At 31.0% G+C, this 18,034-nt stretch overlaps 2 protein-coding genes across 2 annotated transcripts; both read right to left on the bottom strand.

Moving 5' to 3' along the window:
* Positions 1–1,015: 1,015 nt before the first annotated feature.
* On the bottom strand, positions 1,016–6,121 carry LOC111318067 (cysteine-rich receptor-like protein kinase 43). Its single transcript, XM_022920702.2, has 6 exons — positions 5,880–6,121; positions 5,634–5,773; positions 4,813–5,023; positions 2,404–2,638; positions 2,106–2,271; positions 1,016–1,590 (listed from the first exon to the last, which is right to left on the bottom strand). Exons 1-6 carry the CDS (start codon positions 5,941–5,943, stop codon positions 1,165–1,167), a joined length of 1,242 nt encoding a protein of 413 aa, XP_022776437.2. The 5' UTR covers positions 5,944–6,121; the 3' UTR covers positions 1,016–1,164.
* Positions 6,122–12,451: 6,330 nt separating this feature from the next.
* LOC111318066 (myosin-binding protein (Protein of unknown function, DUF593)) lies at positions 12,452–16,553 on the bottom strand. Its single transcript, XM_022920701.2, has 4 exons — positions 14,946–16,553; positions 14,689–14,850; positions 13,202–14,615; positions 12,452–13,080 (listed from the first exon to the last, which is right to left on the bottom strand). The coding sequence occupies exons 1-3, from the start codon at positions 16,360–16,362 to the stop codon at positions 13,237–13,239; spliced, it is 2,958 nt and encodes a 985-aa protein (XP_022776436.2). The 5' UTR covers positions 16,363–16,553; the 3' UTR covers positions 12,452–13,080; positions 13,202–13,236.
* Between the last annotated feature and the right edge of the window lie 1,481 nt (positions 16,554–18,034).

Here is an 18,034-nt window from a genome sequence, read left to right as displayed (position 1 = left end):
CAAAAATATATCCAAATTACATTTCCTTCACAAAATCATAAAAGAAAAAGAGATTATCTTATGATAAAGAAAAATAAAATAAAATTTTACCCTTAAAAAATGCATACAATATTGCCAACAAAATTCCAAAATTTTGAAGCTTGTAATAAAAAGAAAGACAAAAAATTTCTGTTAAAAAAAACCAATTACAAACAAAAATAATAAACAAATTGAAATAAACAAATTTCTAAAAGCTTGAGAAAAGGGGTAAGGGTTTTTGAGGGGGGAGAGATCAAATGGAGTAGGAGAGAGAAGAATTAAGGGAAAAGAAAAAATATGGAAGGATTATTTACAATCCCTAACAACTGAACATAAAATAAAATTGCTACTAAGTTTTAAGAAAAAAAATGAAAGGGTGAACAAGGATTAGCAAATATTTATTTTTTTCTTTCTTTTTCTAAGAAAAATTTTAGACAAAATTATTTGATTTTTAGCATTTAATTAAATAAAAAAAAATCCAAAAATCCACATTGAAAACCCATAGCCCATCTGTTAAAGCCCATCTAAAATAAATGAAGATTTGAAAACCAATTAAGCATCAATACTTCTTATTCATTTAATTAATAAGACTATAATAATAATTATCAAAGATAACCAATCAATTGCGGCCAAATGTCAAAATAAACAATCCCCAAGAGATTCTTCTCAATATATGGTATAGATTTATATATTATTTATATTATATAAAAGATAAATATATAATATTATAGTATAAACATTAAAAAATATATATCAAGTTATTTCTGTTTTAAAACTTATTAGAAATCAAATAAAAAATAATTTAGGACATATTTGAGCTATAGCATTTCTAATTTGGATGAATCTAAATAAAATTTGAGATCTGAATTGTCAGATCAGAATATATATGATACCATACCTAGTCTCAATCATGGGCACCTCTAACCAATTGCAACCCCATCGTCCTTCCAATTCCATTAGATACTTTCTCTCGTATGATACTTGCAATTTTGAACAATTCATGAATAATGCCATTTCTTATATACCGCTTTAAAAGAATCATAGCTCAACTCTACACCTTTGCTTTTGCTAACTAATCCCCTATTAACATTTACATAATATACTGAACAAAAAAGAATAACCAGCAAGCAAAAATCTTCCGCAGAACTAACTCCGCATTGGGCGCTTCCCACGCGGGTCTGATCTCAAGGGCCTAGCAAGAGCTGATGTGGAAGCAGAAGCAGAAGCAGAAGCAGAAGCAGAAGCAGTAGCAGTGTTGGTATTAAAGGTTGATTCAGATGCACGAGAATCTGAATCACTGGAAGTTCCCGCTGTTGATGAGACTCCAGGAAGCCTGCGGCTTGTTCTGTATCTATTACCTGCAATTCCAGGTCTCGTTGGCTCTTCTAGAGTGTCAGGTTTCTTTGACAGCAAAATAACCACCCGACGCATATCAGGTCGTAATTGGGGATCGCTTTGTGTGCATAGTAACCCTACTTTGATGCACGTAGCTACTTGTTCAGGGACTGCTGATAGGGCTAAGGCAGGGTCCATGATCTCCATCCCCCTGCCTTTCTTGTAAAGCTTATATGCCTGCAACATCAACAAACCCCAAATGCCAGTTAATATGCCTTTCTTTCGAACCTCGATTTTTTTTTTTAATTTCTAATAAAGTTAAATGTTTGAATAATTTCCGCCACTAAAACTTTTCTTATTGTTATTGGTGTGAACCTTGACTGCTATTTTCTGATGCATGCCATAGGACTGAAATTTCTTGGCTCAGTATTTTTGACAAAGTCCCTCTCACACATGTAGTGGGGTCCTTGTATACCTAACTTGAACATACTCAAAAAGATTGAAGGGTAAAATATGGCACGATGCTATTTCCACTTGAAGATCATCAAAAGTCTCCCTGAAGATGATTTTCTGGTTTGGAAAAAGTCCACAGGACAGCAGAAATGCAAAAACTAAAAGTACAGCATAAAAACTAAAAGGACTCTAGCCCACATGAGGCCCTACGAGACGCAAACATTTAAGAGCTTGAATGCCATGAATCACAAAAAGTTATCTCAATAGATTGAATGATCAGATCACAATCTTGTTCTTACCCAATCAGGTAGACTTTCAGGACGTAGATTTTCAGCATCCACTTTTAAATTGAAGGATGAGTTTTTCTGGCCACTTATCAGCTCCAGAACCAAAACTCCAAAGCTGAACACATCTGCCTTCACTGATAGATGTCCGTGCCTTATGTACTCCGGCGCCATATATCCCCTGTTTCCAAATATTATAGAACTTTGTTAAATCAACACTTCAAGACATATGAATGGGCATTTTGAAATTACCACAAGGCCCAAGAATGTAGACCTTGCATATTATCATTTAAGAGGATGCTAGACAACATACTTGGTACCAGCTACACGGGTGTTGACATGTGTTTGATCCTCAGGGAAGAGACGAGCCATGCCAAAATCAGCAATTTTGGGGACCCATTTATCATCGAGTAAAATATTACTTGCCTTGATATCCCGATGAATGATGCGTTTGTATGAGTCTTCGTGAAGATAGAGCAAACCCCGTGCAATGCCCGAAATTATTTCATACCTCCGCTTCCAGTCAAGCACCTCTTTTCTATTTGATTCTACAAAAAAAGACCATCACCATCATGATTATTATGACCATAAAAGCGCAATGATTAATTCTATTCCCACCCAAAAGAAATAAGAGCAATATATATGATGTTATTTGTCTCTGTTCTTAATTTAACAATCAATTTAGTTTTCACGTTAATGTGGTTAAAAACTGGCGATCAGTTCCACTCAGAGCCGCCAAGTTTGTGTTAGAATTGGTCAACAGATTGCTTTGCCTAGAGTATAAAATCCAAATTCATAATATAAAATTCGGTCGAGTCTAATGAAAAGGAAGCTTCTAAGGAAAATCAGAAAGCCCACTTTAGATGTTAGAAGAAAATGAAAACTTCTATGAATCTTGATGGGCATTTATCCGCCATATTTGCACAAGGTCTGGAGGTTAGAAAGCAACACTGAAATACCAAGATTTATATTTTGAGGCTAGAGATGCAACATACTGGGATGAAAATAAACCCATAAATATAAAATAATAAAAGAATAGATCAAGCTCATGTGTTGAAAAAGAGGGGTGGGGAAATTAAATCAGCATCTCAAGGTTCAGCCTTGATGGACTCCATCCAGATCTGTTTCAAATAACTTTACAGAAACCGTTCAGTCTCGTTATCTTTACATTATACATAAAACCAGCATTTCATGAAATAGATCTTTTGACTAGTTAATAATAAATAATTCGATAGTAAATGATCAGTTTCAAACACACAATCTTGAAATTAAGTTCACAAAAGGGAGTCTAGCAGAACTATCATTGATCTCAATATATAAGATCATATACAAATATTTTTGCCTTTCAATAATGATGGTTGATCATCTCCTCTAGAATATGGGTTTGAATTTCAATTACAGTGGACTCAACAATTACAATTAGGTACATACTAGATGTCACCAAGGGGATGCAGAAGTCATAATTTTAGGCTTCAATTTGGAGGTCTCAAGTTCCAGGGATGGGAGGGGTGGGGTAAAATGGCATGGGAGAGGACTACTTCCTATTGTGTAGACCAAGATCATATGCACCAAAACAAACAAAATAGACAAAAATGTTGGGATAAAGTTCTTCCAAATACATTTCACATCTTTCTGAACTTAATGCAGATTTTTTTTTTCAAAACTCAAAAGCGAGAAATAAAATTAACTATTGCCTATTCGTTGAAACGTTAGTCTTGACCTCCGCCAATGGGTGTCGGGACTGAGCAGTCATGAGTCAAAGCCTTCCAACTCAATCTAACTGCTGATTTCTCTTAATCTAACACCCTTTCAAACTAAAATTTTAACAATATCTCCTTCCTATAAGGGTTAGTTCTCCTTTAAGAACAAAGGTTCTGCCGTGTCTCTATTGCTCAATCCATATTGTTTTAAAGATGTTTGAAATGAGCATTTGGAGTAATTACACTAGCCTTATTTTCTTCTTTTGAGGAATGTTTGAAACAGATGGTTACTTATTAATCCGTTTCAGGTTCTAAGGCAAGTGACTCATCTTAGAACTTCTACAAATTTGGAGGAAAAGAAAAGGAAAAAAAAAAAAAAAAAACCTATAGCTCAGCCTAGTTTTGTAACCAAGACCATAATTGCAACCAGCATTCAGAATGTTTAACTCTGTAACTAATTTTTGCTACCCTTTTCTGTGCATGTTTTAGGATAAAGTATAGTAATTTTGTAAAGTTGATAACAGAATTATCATGGTACATTACAAAATGAAAAGTTAACCATCTTAATTCTATAAAAATGTTTTCTTTTCATTACTATCCTACTAGGTTTCAAATATATACATATTAATTTTCAAGATTGAGTGTTCTGATGCTTAAATGTATTTGTTGTATCAATATCTGCCAACTCATCCTACTTTGATGAATTAGATACAGGCATGTCAACAATCACCTTCGATCTCCATTTGGTGACTTGACTAGGCCAAGCAATTTTTTTTAGAGGTAGCTACAACATAAACACACATACACAACTGAGCCAAGAAAAGAAACACCAAGCAAAAAGGAGGAACAAAAGAGAAACAAGCCCAAAAGTTTCTAAAACATAAGCTAATAAAAATCTTTCAAAATTATTGGAATTACTCAATTATACTTTATTCTGATTACTCGAATCTGCAATGAAGCATAGATGAGTAAATGGTAGAAAAATAAAAGCGGAAAACAACAAAGAAATTATGGCAACTTACTGAAGAGAAGCTTGTCTAGACTCTCATTAGTGACATACTCATATACCAAAAGCTTTTCCATGCCATGTGCACAGTAACCCCAAAGATTCACAATATTGCGGTGCTGCACACGAGCTAGCAACTTGGCCTCATTCTCAAACTCCTTTTTACCCTGATTTGAGCTATGAGATAACTTCTTCACTGCAACTTCTCTTCCATCATCCAATTTCCCCTACAAATTAAGGAACAGCCATCAACTTGGAGAAATTCCTCACTTTCTTGGTTGATTAACAGAAGACATCAGCATTTTGAAACCAGAAAACTAATTGACAACAACATGATCATAAAGCTTGGTGAAAGTTCTGATAACTGGAAAAGACAGGTTTAAAAAACCAACTGCACTAACAAAAAATTCTAGCTTCTTTTGAAATTTCAATTAAAATTTTGTATGCTTCACCTACTTTTTTCTAATACCTGAGATGAGATAAATCCAAAGGGGGAAACAACTCAATGGTTTGACTGGCTTGAGTTATTAGACAAATTGTTCATTCTTTATCAAAGCTAATAGTCAAAATGGGATTCTCAAGTATTTTTAGGACAAGGCATCTTCATTATTTGCGGTTGTTCATGTTTTTCATATGCAAAAGTTGAAACTTTGAATACCTAGAAAAGTAGGAGATTTCTCCCTAAAAGAATCTATAACAATCCATTGTATCATCTCAATTATATTCTTACTGTAAACAAAAGAACTATTCGATGAATCAAAAAGCCAATCAAGTTCAGCAAAAGTTTCCCTCTATTTTCTAGGTAACCAAACAAGAGTTTCAGCAATGGGAGCTTACTCTGTAGACAGGCCCAAAACCCCCTTCACCAAGCTTGTGATGAGGGTGGAAATCTCTGGTAGCAGCAGCTAAAATCTCGAAAGGGAAGTGCTTTTGCTCTTGTTGTGCCATTTTCTCCAAGTCCTCGTCATTTTGGCCCCCTGATCACAGACCAAAAAAAACCCAAAGATCATCAAACACGTAGAAAAGCACCGAACTTTGTTTTTCAGTTTTATTCATAAAAACTGTTTTTTTTTTTTCATTTACCTTTGTCTGAGTTGGACTTGAAAGGTTTGATTAGATTATGAAAGAAATTCTTGGATTTGTTCATGGGTTTTGAAACTTGGTAGTTGTGAAGTTTAGAAAATAAACCGTGAAATGAAAAAAAAAAAAATCTGAAGAGTGGAACTAATACGATCTTGGGAAAAGATTGGAGCTTGAAGAGCTCGGAGGAAGACAGACAGGAAGGTGGAAGATTGGTTTTGAAATTTTAATGAAGACTTTGAGGTACCATATTATTTGTTTGTCTCGTCCTTTTGTTAGAAGTGGGAAAAGAGATATGTCAAGGAATAGAGCGTGTTGACTAAGTGGTTGGCATCTGTCCATTTCTTTTGTTTCTATGGTCAAACGACATTTGTGATTTATGATGCAAAGATAAAACACAAGGGCATTTTTTTGCATGCAAAAGACGTCAATAGTTACTGATATATGTAATATGTTATGATTTACCGATAAAGTTAAGAGTTTTTTTTTTTTTGCATTTAAAAATTTATCAAAAATGTCATGTTAGGATAATCAATGATACATAAATAAAGTTAAGGGTCATGTCAATACTATAATCGAAACAAATTTAACACCTTCAATAACTTAATTAAAATTAACAAATTGACATAATCAAAAACTCAATTTATATAAATTATATTGAAAAATTGAATTGCATATTTGATGAGTAAAGAGACTAATTACGCAATTTGACCATCTTAGAATTAGAAGAGCTTGATTCGGGGCTACGGATATTCATTGCACAGTCATCTTCTTTACGCGTTAAGCAAAGCAAATTCATCACGGAAACATATGGGAAAATTTTGCTTTCCTTGGAGAATATTTGAAGTGATAATGACAGCCGGTGGATGTCTTTTGGTAATTTCGATGGGAAAGAGAAACTTGGGCATATCGAGAGGTCTAAATAAATTTTCTCCAAAATTACATAGGTCTAAGTGAGGTGACCTTAATTAGCTTCTGTCACTGTCTATAAATTTATGGACGTATAATTGATGGTTTTGATTTATCTCCGATTACTATAAATGTTTACTATAATTATCAGTAATGATTTAGATTTATATTAGTTCATGTTTACAAGCATATAATATAAAGAAATTAGGAATTGAACCTTAATATTGTTGAAATTCAATTTTTAATGAAAATGAGTAACTTATGAATTATTTGGATTAAGTTTGAATTATTATTAAAACACTTTTTTTCTATGAATAATCGAAATTTTAAATTTTCTTAATAGAAGTTTTATGGCATATTTCTAATTATTAGTAATTTTTAAGAAAAAAAATAATTTAAGGTTTTTTTTTTAAAGATTACATTTGTTTATTGTAAATAGCCGTCTCTCATCTTATAATGTTAAATATAATCATAACTGGTAGTATCTTATGCGTTGTTGCGGTTCAATAATAATAACAATTAAAAATGATTTGAACATACTTTGAATAATTATAGAGTTTTAATTTATAAATTAAAAAATCAAATTAATTTATGGAGTTATACAATCAAAAAAATAAAAAGATTTTTTGAAAAATAAGAGAATAGTTTATTTATAAAGTTGACACGTGACATATTTGAAAAAAACTATAAATTTAAATAAAATTATGTTAGATTTTAACAGTTGAAATGCCAAAGACACATTTAAATCATGCCTTGTCTCATTGGGCAAAAAATTGGGGTTTGATGGTATCCAAGACTAAGAGGAGAGTTTTTTTGCCCCAACAAACCGCCAATGGTAGTCCCAACCAAAGGTGAAGTATGGACGTATCAAGTGGTGTTCAGGTCTCGCATCGAACAAGCTTCCTACATGACAAAATTTGGGTGTATGCTTAGGTTATATGAGAATTTTTGTTAATTTAAATTAACGTTATATCCTATTTAAAAAATAAATAAAAGCTCGGACTTGGGCAGAAACGAACGAAACACACTTGACATTCGATTTGGATGATAAGAGAAAAAAAAAAAAAAAAGTGAAAGTTTAAGCCATTATATTGATAGGCAGATGAATTGTTTATTAAAGAAATTGAGAATCAAAGTAGAAAGTTCAGTTACGTTGCCATAAGTCAGTGTTTATGGTCATAAAAAGTGAGGGCGTGGAGAAATAAAATAAAGGGCAAAAGATGATGAATAGTCGAAGCAAGAAAAGTCTGGGGATTAAAGAATTCCTTGCCTTGGAATTGATCGATGAATTTGTCACGTGCAGCTATTAGAAACTTTTTATTTTGTTGAAATTGATTTTTAAGAAATATTTTTTAAAATATATTTATATATTTTGAAAAAATAAAAATTTTTTATTATTTGGATAAGTTAATAAAAAATATTTTTTATTATTTAATTATTTTTTGAAAATTTTGTTTTTTAAATAATATTAATATAATCATTAAAATATTAAAATTATTTCCTATTAAATTATATTAAAATTATTAATATTCAATAATAATTATATTTTAATAATATTATTAAATATTAAAATATCATATGAATATAAAAATAATTAAAATAAAATTATTTATTATTCTTTATATTAATATTTTAAACTATTTAAATTTGTATTACTATTCTTAAAATATTATTTTTATTAATATTAAAATAGTAATATTTATTATTAAAATATTTAGACTATTAAAATACTTATATTTTATATTAAAAGTATCTATTATTAAATCATAATAGAAATCTTTTTTATTTATATTTATTTTTAAAATAGTAATATAAATATCTTAATAAATAAAAATAAAAATTATATATTTTAAACTAAAAAGTATTAAAGAAATTATTAAAAATATTCATATTAAGAAAATAATATTATTAGATTATTTAACATTAATAATTAAAATAATTAAAATATTATTATATATGTTATTATTTATTATTAAAATAATAATATAATACTATTTATTATTGAAATACTAAAAAATTTATGTTTAATAATATACAAAATAAAAATATTTAAAGTTGAAATATCAAAAGACTTTTAATGTTAATATTTTAATTTTTAATTAAAATTAAATAAAACATTTTTATTAATATAATAATATTTTAAATCGAATCAAATCAAGTTCAAGTTTAAAATATTTTGTTCAAACTTTTATTTGAGTAAAACTAAAAAAATATTAAAAAACTTTTAATATTAATATTTTAAAATTTTAAGTAAAATTAAACAAAAATATTATTTATTAATATAATAACATATTGGGTCAAATCAAATTAAGTTTGAGCTTAAAAAAAATTATGTACATGATCTGATTTGAATAAAATTATGCTCAAATATATCCATAAGTAATTTTACTCATACATAGCTATTTTTTAGAAATTATCTCTAGAAAAGGACTTTATTTTTCATTTACTAGTAAGTTATTTTTTATTAATTAGTTAATTTTTTACCAAACAGATACTTAAAAATACAAAAATTAAATTTTAAAAATCATTTTCTATAAAATAAACAGAACCTTCTTTTATTCTTAAACTTCTTTGATTCTTTGTACTAAAAAAATACACATGATTTTAAGATTATAATAAACTAAAAAAAATTATGTGATTAACATGTGTGTCTAGATAGAAAAATTAATAAATTAATTAACTACTAAACGAAGATGAACCTATCAATATATGATAAACTAATGTATAGAATTTAGTGAAGGGTGATAATGTAAATGTAGGCTATATATAGACGCTTCAAACTTTGAAAAATAAAAAATAATTTTTTTTTATATCTTCAAAATAATTTTTTAAACATATATTTTTTTAATTCTCTAATCACTTCATTTTATAACTCAATACTTAATTATAATTCATAGCCAATCAATATGAACACAAAAAACAAAAAATTTAAGTAGAATTTAATAGGAGTGTTCATAATTTAGTTTTAACTTAATTAATCGATCAAATTGATTTAATTTGATCAATTAGTTGGTTACCTAATTAATTTTAATAAGTTATTTAAAATAATTTTTTAAAAATTTTGATTTTTGATTAATTCAGTTCAAAAACTGAATTAAATGCATTAATTGAATTTTAACCAAAATTTAGTAAAACTCATATATAAAACTAAAAATATATGAAATGATTAATTTCATTTCAAATTATTAGAATTTTTAACTTGATACTTTAGTGTATGAATATTTTTTTTAGATAATTTTATTTAATTTGTTTTACATATGAAAAATTAAAAACTTAAACTATAATTTAACTTAATATATTTTTTTATTCGATTAATCCAAAAATTAATTGAATTAATTTCAGTCAATTAATTTTTAAAATTAAAAATTTTAATTTGATTAATAAAAATAAAATAAAATAATTCGATTAATTTGATTTTAAGTAATTAAATTTAAAATGAATCAAATTGACCGAATAAATACTCATAAAATTAAAATTGAGAATTTAAACATTTAAATTAAAAATGTAATCGATTGAATTCAAGTCGATATAATATTAAGCTCAAGCTCAAGCTTGATTCGAAATTAAAAGCTCGAAAATTGATTCAAATTTGATCGAGTTTTTTTTTTTTAATTTGAACTCGATTCGAAATAAAAATTGAATTACTTTAGTTCGTTCGATTAAGCTCAATTAATATATAAAAATAAGTTTGATTCTTATATATAAAAATAATTATGCTCGAGTTCGATATATTTTATTAATTAAAATAATAAAAATATATTTAAATAAAAAAACTCGATTAGGTTCACAAGCTATTCGAACTGAGTATAAGAATGCTCAAATTTAACTCAATCGATGAATTGAACTATTCGAGCTTGATTTGATAATAATCGAATCGAATTCGAATTTTATTCAAATCGAACCTGAATAGCTTATGAATACTAATATATTATTTACACATCTAATTTAAATGCATAATTCAATTCATCAACTATCTAAAGTTAATATTAAAATACTTTTAACTTGACTCCCTTCATTATGCAACTACACGAGCTCAAGTTTGATTTTTTTAATAAAAAATGTTATAGTTTTGAAATAGAAAAAGAGATTATAAATTTTGATATTTTAATTTTAAATTTAATATTATCATTTGAAAGTAATTATATCAATTAATTGAATTAAATTTTGAATTTAAATCGAAATGAGGACAAGTTGAATTTGATAGAGAAGAAATCAAATTCTTGTATTTATGTAGCCTATTAGCTAAGCAGTAGTTTGACTTCACTTTATATGATGTATTCCTGAGTTTGCTGGAGAAACTTAATTGGAAGGACAATGGAATTTGCATGATTTCGGTTATATGCTATTTGATTTAAATTGAAAATTCCAGATCAAATTTATCAATCTACTCTATAAATAATTTATGTAAAGTATTCTAGATGGACAAGCACGTTGTCCATAGCATCCTTTGAAATTTTCCTTAACACATTTCAATTATAGTCCTTTATTTTCTTGCTGAACATTTCAAGTAAATTGTTTAATTCCTATTGGATTGAAAAACTGAAAGGCAGATTGAACATGTCAGATACATTGGTTCCTCCTAAAGGGTTCCTCAAGCACAGGCTCCAATAATTCCAACTCTGGTCTGACTAGCTCAAATATTAAAGTTTTGGTTCATGAACTTGAGATCATCTTTACATCAAAGCTCCAATTCATTAATAAAATGACAGCTACCTAACCTTAACTTGATCATCATCATAATTAAGCTTTTAAACTGCGCCGAAAGCCGTTAAACGATGCTGATAGAATGATTAGAGAATAGCAATAGCTTTCTTCTACCAGAAAGGTGAAGGAAATAATATTTTATAGAATGCTGCCTTCATTAATTAACACATGCGAGGAGCATAAACAAGGGGCACTTTTTATAAAGTAATCAACCGATATTCTGTGTAACACACTGCAAATCCTATGATGAGAGCATCTTCTCCCAAAGTTGAATCCTGGCTTTACTAGGCTAGTCCTGGTTTAGCCATTAGTTACACTTTCTTCACTCTGGCAGATCACTCTCTTCAACCCATTCCCTGCGTGCAGTTGGCCATACAGAATTTATACACTGATGTTTTCAATTGGCACCGAAATTATTTCATGACAGCTTGATTGATGAGGCTTAGCTGCTTAGCATATGATAATTAGAAAAGAGGGCACAAAGTTTTGAACGATTAATAGTGATCTGATAGGATAGCAATGGCAACTTGTTGGCTGCACAAAAGTTTAGTGTGAACAACTACGGCGCAGCAACATCAGGTTGCTTATCATTATTTTTAGAAAGAAACATTACAGGATGATGAATGGATGATAATTGATAAAGTTGATTTGCATAAAATTGCATAAAGAGAAATCCCAGTGCATTTTTTATAACATAAAATTTGTGCAATTTGAAAGCCTGCATCATGTTCTAACAGTACCCTTAGCCTTAAGCTATTTGGATATAGTTTCAGCTGTTGTTGGCCTGTTATGTGTTGTTTTATTCCTAAAGAAAAATCAATTGTTAAAGCATCTTTGCTTCTTATATTTCACTGTTATTTTATGCTTTTGTTTTGGTACATCTACCAGACAAACTCTGTTATAGACTTTAGAACAAGGAACATGTACATACAACAACAATAAATAACAGAACCCAAACAGGATAAACAAACACTCACTTTATATACTTACAGATGGATGCATGTAGTATACAAGTAACTCAACTTTTCTCCTCAAAATAATAGACAGACCCACCAGATGATGAAATGATGCAAAAGATGAGAAGGAAAATGAGGTTACTTACCCCTTCTTTCCTTTCCCTAGAAAGATTATAAAAATATACTGACAAAAAGAGCCTCCTAGTTCTAACCGTCTGAATAAACTAATGCTATGCATCTGGCACAGGAATCTTTGTTGGATCACTCCAGCTCTGCAGGCCAGGCCCTTTCTCACGACATACAAATGCAGCTTGTCTTTCACCACACTAGCTTGCACACACATACACTCACCATCCTCCTTTTCCTTAAAAAGGTGATGAAGAACTGAACCCACAAAAATTTTGGGATTACTTGGACACTGAAACCGGGAAAATGACAGACTTTCATAATTTCAGTCCACCAAGATCACCAAGCAGACAACAGCAGAAGCCTCCCTCTCCATTAAAGGACTTCCCATTGAAAATTGTCGAAAATGTGGAACTGTATTGGCGCCTATATTGTTGAACATCGCCCAAGTTGGTGTTTTTTTTATTAGTCCTAAATTTGCAGCGGTTAAGCAACTCCAATTGAACATTCTGCAATAATCAAGAACATAAAATCAATAAAGAAATAAGTACCATTACAACCTAAAGATAGAAGTAACAAGAAAATATAACTCTGCGATATTAATATAAAGAACAGTAGATTAAGATTTACCGATTAGCATTCCAAGTGTATTCTGCCAAATGTAACTATATTGCAGTATCTCCAATACTCCTTACTCGGAGTTCCACACTCCTTAAATCACGAAGATGTTGTAAAATCTCTTGAAGAAGATAGATTCCTTTATCTCCTTTCCTCAAGGAGCTGATACAATGCTTTAGAAACTCCCTATCTGCCTCAAGTGCTTGTAGTCTTTCATAAACGTGATCCACTTCTTCCTCAATAGCAAGCTTTTTGCTCTCTAGTTCAGAGTTGGCCGGTGAGTAATGTTGCAAGCCAACAGAATCAAAGCCATTTTTGTGTCCATTCAATATTCCATCTTCAGTTTCTGCATCAGTGGCATCAAAAAGTGGGAGAAGTCTCTTTGCCTTTGTAGCCACGAGTTTTTTCTCTTGCTGATGTTTCCCATTGACTGCCTTGAAATGGCCATTGGCAATCCCATTTGTTTCATAGCTGAAATCAGAACTCTCATGGAAGCCATTACCATTTTCTTTATACAAATATTTAACAGATTTTATATCCTCAAAATGTTGTTCCTCTTCATCATTCAATGAAACCAATTTCTCTTCCAAGACCTTGAGCTGCTCTAGAATTGACAGCCTTTCTTCCTCGAAATTAGCCAATGACTCCTCCAAATACAGAACTGCATCAGCAGGGGTATTCTGGTTGCTTTCCTCTAGATGGTTGTCCAAGCTATCTTCTTCCTTTGGTTCATGATTCAGATCAACTGATAGTCCATCACTATCCTCAGCATTGCTGCAAGATGCAGAAGTTGCACTCCTAGTGCTGTCATCTTTCCTTCTTCTCAGCATTATCATTTTCTCTTTGGCCTCATAATCCTGCACCTTCCTGCGATATATCTCCAACTCTTTTTCTAGCTCTGCCTTCTCTTTCTCTCTCTTGATCATAAGCTCATTCAGAAGCTGCAAGGCTTCTTGGTCATATTCAGACTGTTCTTCCATCATCCTCTGATACTGCAAGGCTTCCATCTGCATTGCTGCCCTCTCTTCTTGAAGCCTATTTATCATTGCCATTGTCTGGTTCGCTGCTACAGCAGAAGCACTCCTTTCTTCCTCAAGTTCTGTATACAAAGCATTTAAAGCCTTCCTTTCAGCTTTTAATGCGGATTTCAACTTCTCAACAGTCAGTACCCCATCAGCGCCCTCAATGTCACTAAAAACACTTCCATCCAATGAATCTTCCATTCCTGATTCTCTTCTGTCAAGCAACAGCAACTTCTTATGCAGCAGGTGGAGGCTGTCTATAGAAGTGGGTGTATCAGGAACTTTATCTTCTTCAATCTCAGTAAGCTCTGAAGATAGTGATAAATTGTTTTTTATTGCTTGGTCACATGTCTCAACTGTTATAGTTTTAGACAGTATAGTTTCCTCATCAGCATTCTTGGAGCCTAATGTAAAAGGAACCCATCAAATAAAAGATTAAAAGTTAAAGACAATTCTAAATTTGAAATTAAGGTTTACCATGGTCAGCATCTGCATGCAATTGAGAAGAAATGATGGAGGGATCTTCTTGTGTGCATTCATACAAATGTTGCATTTGAATATCTTCAATCGGTTCATGGTCAGGAATATCTGTACCTATTGAGATCTCTGCTTCAATTTCATCATTTTGCTCATCGGAAACTGCATAAAATTGACATATTGTTTAAACTTTTAATCTTAATAATTCAACAATGGACATTAGGTAAAACTCATATTAAATTGGATTAAACAAGTACCTTGATTAACATCTAGATCCATTTCCCCTTCTCCTGTTACTGCATTTCCTTGATCATCAGCTTCATTCAAAGGGGTCAGAGTTGTTTGAGTGCTAGCAACTTGCTCGACTTCCTCCTCCGTCAATTCTTCCTCTCCTGCATGTGTTGAAAAGCTCTGCTTCTTCTCATTGGACTCCAGTGATTCAACTACTGCAACACTGGTTTCATCCTCACTCTCACGGATTGAAAGCAATGTCACTTTCTCTGCTGAACTGCGCCTATTCTCCACAACCAGTTCCACCGGTGTCCCACGATGCAAACCAAAATCCAAAATAACATCTCCATTACCAGAAATACCTTGATCTTCCTCTCTAAACTTGTATATTCTTTGGCTTTCTGCAGTAGTAGAATCCATCAATTCAATTGGAATCAAATGACAGTCATCCCCCTCGATGTAGAACTCCAGATGCTTATGTAGGATTTCAGGAGACTCCTCTTTCCTACAAGCCACTTGAGTCAACACCTGGTCATCCATTGACACATTTAAGTTTCCTTCTTCTTCTTCTTCTTCTTCCATTGATATTTGATCTTTCTCTATAACCACATCATCTTTACCATCTTCATTAGCAGCCATTTGGTTGCAATCAAAACTAGAAATAAAACATGAAAAGTCCTCGTTTTCCAATTCTCTTCCTTTAACACCCTCATTATCACCATCAGAAATGATCTCAACTCTATTGTTTTCTTCAATCCTCCGTTCATTTTCCTGATAATCACCCACAAAATCTGATCTGATTCCATCTAAAGCATTACCTTCATCTGCAATATCATCAACTCCTCCAGCTTCAGTAATTAAATTTCCTTTCTGGGGATAATCCAAAACCTCCCAAGAAGGCTTAATAAGGAGGTAAGGAAAATTCCACTTTTTCTCGAACGTGACACCACAACAAGAACACTTGAAATTCTCTTCACCATTTTCTATCACTTTATCACTATCATCCTGGATCAAACCAACCTGCTTCATCCATGGAAAAAAAGCGAACTTCTTTGACAAGTCAAAACAATCCGACCGCGATGAGGACAAGCAATCCTCACACATATCTTGAGATTCTGCTAGTTTCCGATGATTTGAACAATAACCCAATTCAGAAATCTCCTTGGCATGATCATCACACACAAGATCCCTACAAGAATTCTTGTACTTTGATGGCTCAAAGATATGATCAAGCCTAGTACACCAAAGGCAGGGCCTTTTTAGACCAAAATAATCAGCAAATTTGATGATCAGGTAAGAAAACAGAGAATTGAGAAGGAGAAGAACGATCAAAATCCATTCTAGTAATGCATAGACAAGAATAACAGTGATCCTATTTGTGTTTTTATGCAACATAGTTGCAAACTTGTTGGCTGCCATTAATGATGCTTTGTTTCCTGCCATGTACAGAGAGATTTAGGAGTTGTCAAAAGGGACTAAACAGAAAAAAAAAAAAAAAAAGCCAGTTGTCAGGTAAGAAAAATATGAAGGACGTTTTCAAGTTGAAAGAGAAGAAGCGAGAGTTTGGAGCTTGAAAAAGAAGGGTAATTGAAATGGCTTTCAATAAGAGAGAGAAGCGAGAGATGAAGAACAGTAGAGAGGAAGCAGATGGGGATGTGGTTTTATTTAGACTAAAAAAGGCAGTTTGAATAGGAATGACGGCCTAAGGAGACTAAAAGAAGACGAAAATAATTAATAAACATTTCCCATATACCAAAGAAAATACCATTGAAATTGAGGCATCGAGACAGTAAATAAAGGAATATTTTTTTCCGAAGCATCAATCTATCAAATACTTTTTGACAGAAATCAAGTAACCATTAGAATCTCAAACAACTAAAATGGAATTTTGTGGAAAGAAAGCAGATTTGATGTTAAGGAAAAACAGTCTAAATGTTTTGGGTGATAATTTTTTCGATCTTAAGCCTGATTGAAAAGGATTAATGGATTGATGGAAGGGTAGAGAGTAGAGAGTAGAGAGCAAGGCCACCCCCAGTTTTCCTCTAGTCTGGTTTTTTGTTTGGGCAAACAAAATCGGGTGGCCTACCAACCTTACCAATTAGTTGCTGGACCGCCCTCAAAGTTAAAGTGTGGGGTCCATTTTGGAAGCCAGGTTGCCAGCTTCATCATGCTTTATGCAACTCTCTTGTTTTCATAAATCTTTGTGTGTGTAACTGTGCTTTTTTTTTTATCCGTAAAACTTTTATTTTCCCTAACTGTACCATCTTATTCCTACCCTACATAAGAAAACAAATAAACTAACAAACTCAATTTCTTGCCTTTGTTTCCTTGTACTTATTTCAGTAGATTTCTCTTCTGTTTACAAAATAGTACTAATTTTACCATATAATTTTGTTTATTTAAGGTCCTTTTATTTAAAAAATAAAAAATAAACCCTGTCATCTAATTTAATGATAAAAAATAATACTAACTTTTTGACCTGCATTAAAGCAACCAAGTCCAATTAAGAAAATTTTCCTCAAAAACTTCTCACTGAATTACGCATTGAGTTGATCTTTATTCATGAAATTAGAAAGCCTCAAGTTTTCTTTGGTAGGCCAAGGCTGCACCGTCCTCACCCACCCCATTCCTATATCTGCTTTTTACCATTGAAATTGAATCTTATAAATTTCGTTTAAGACTATTAATAGCATTTTCAGAATACATGTATCTGTAATCATAGTCATGTATTCAATACAAATAGTGACGGATCTTAAAATATAATTTAGAGAGACAAATTACTAATACATAATATATTTTATTTTATTTTTTAAGATGTATTTTATCATACTTATTAATATATATATATAGACAAATAATATATCAATAAAAATATGATACGAGCATAAAATTATAAAATAAAAATATTATTATGATAACATTATATTTTTAATAATAATATAATTTACAATTAACTATTGAATTATTAATTACACAATTTTTTTTAATTTTTTGACAATTTAACAGTGAAATAAAAATGTGAATAAATTAATCATTAAATATTTTGTCAAAATAAGAATATTATATATATACTTCTAAAAGAATGAAGATGAAATTTTGAGACTAAAATTTTGGT

The sequence above is a fragment of the Durio zibethinus genome, chromosome 2 (genome assembly GCF_047325235.1).
Source record: "Durio zibethinus cultivar Kanyao isolate XHJ-2024 chromosome 2, ASM4732523v1, whole genome shotgun sequence".
Classification (NCBI taxonomy): Eukaryota; Viridiplantae; Streptophyta; class Magnoliopsida; order Malvales; family Malvaceae; genus Durio; species Durio zibethinus.
The sequence above is the reverse complement of the archived record's forward strand: the minus strand, read 5'-3'. Positions and strand labels throughout refer to the sequence as shown.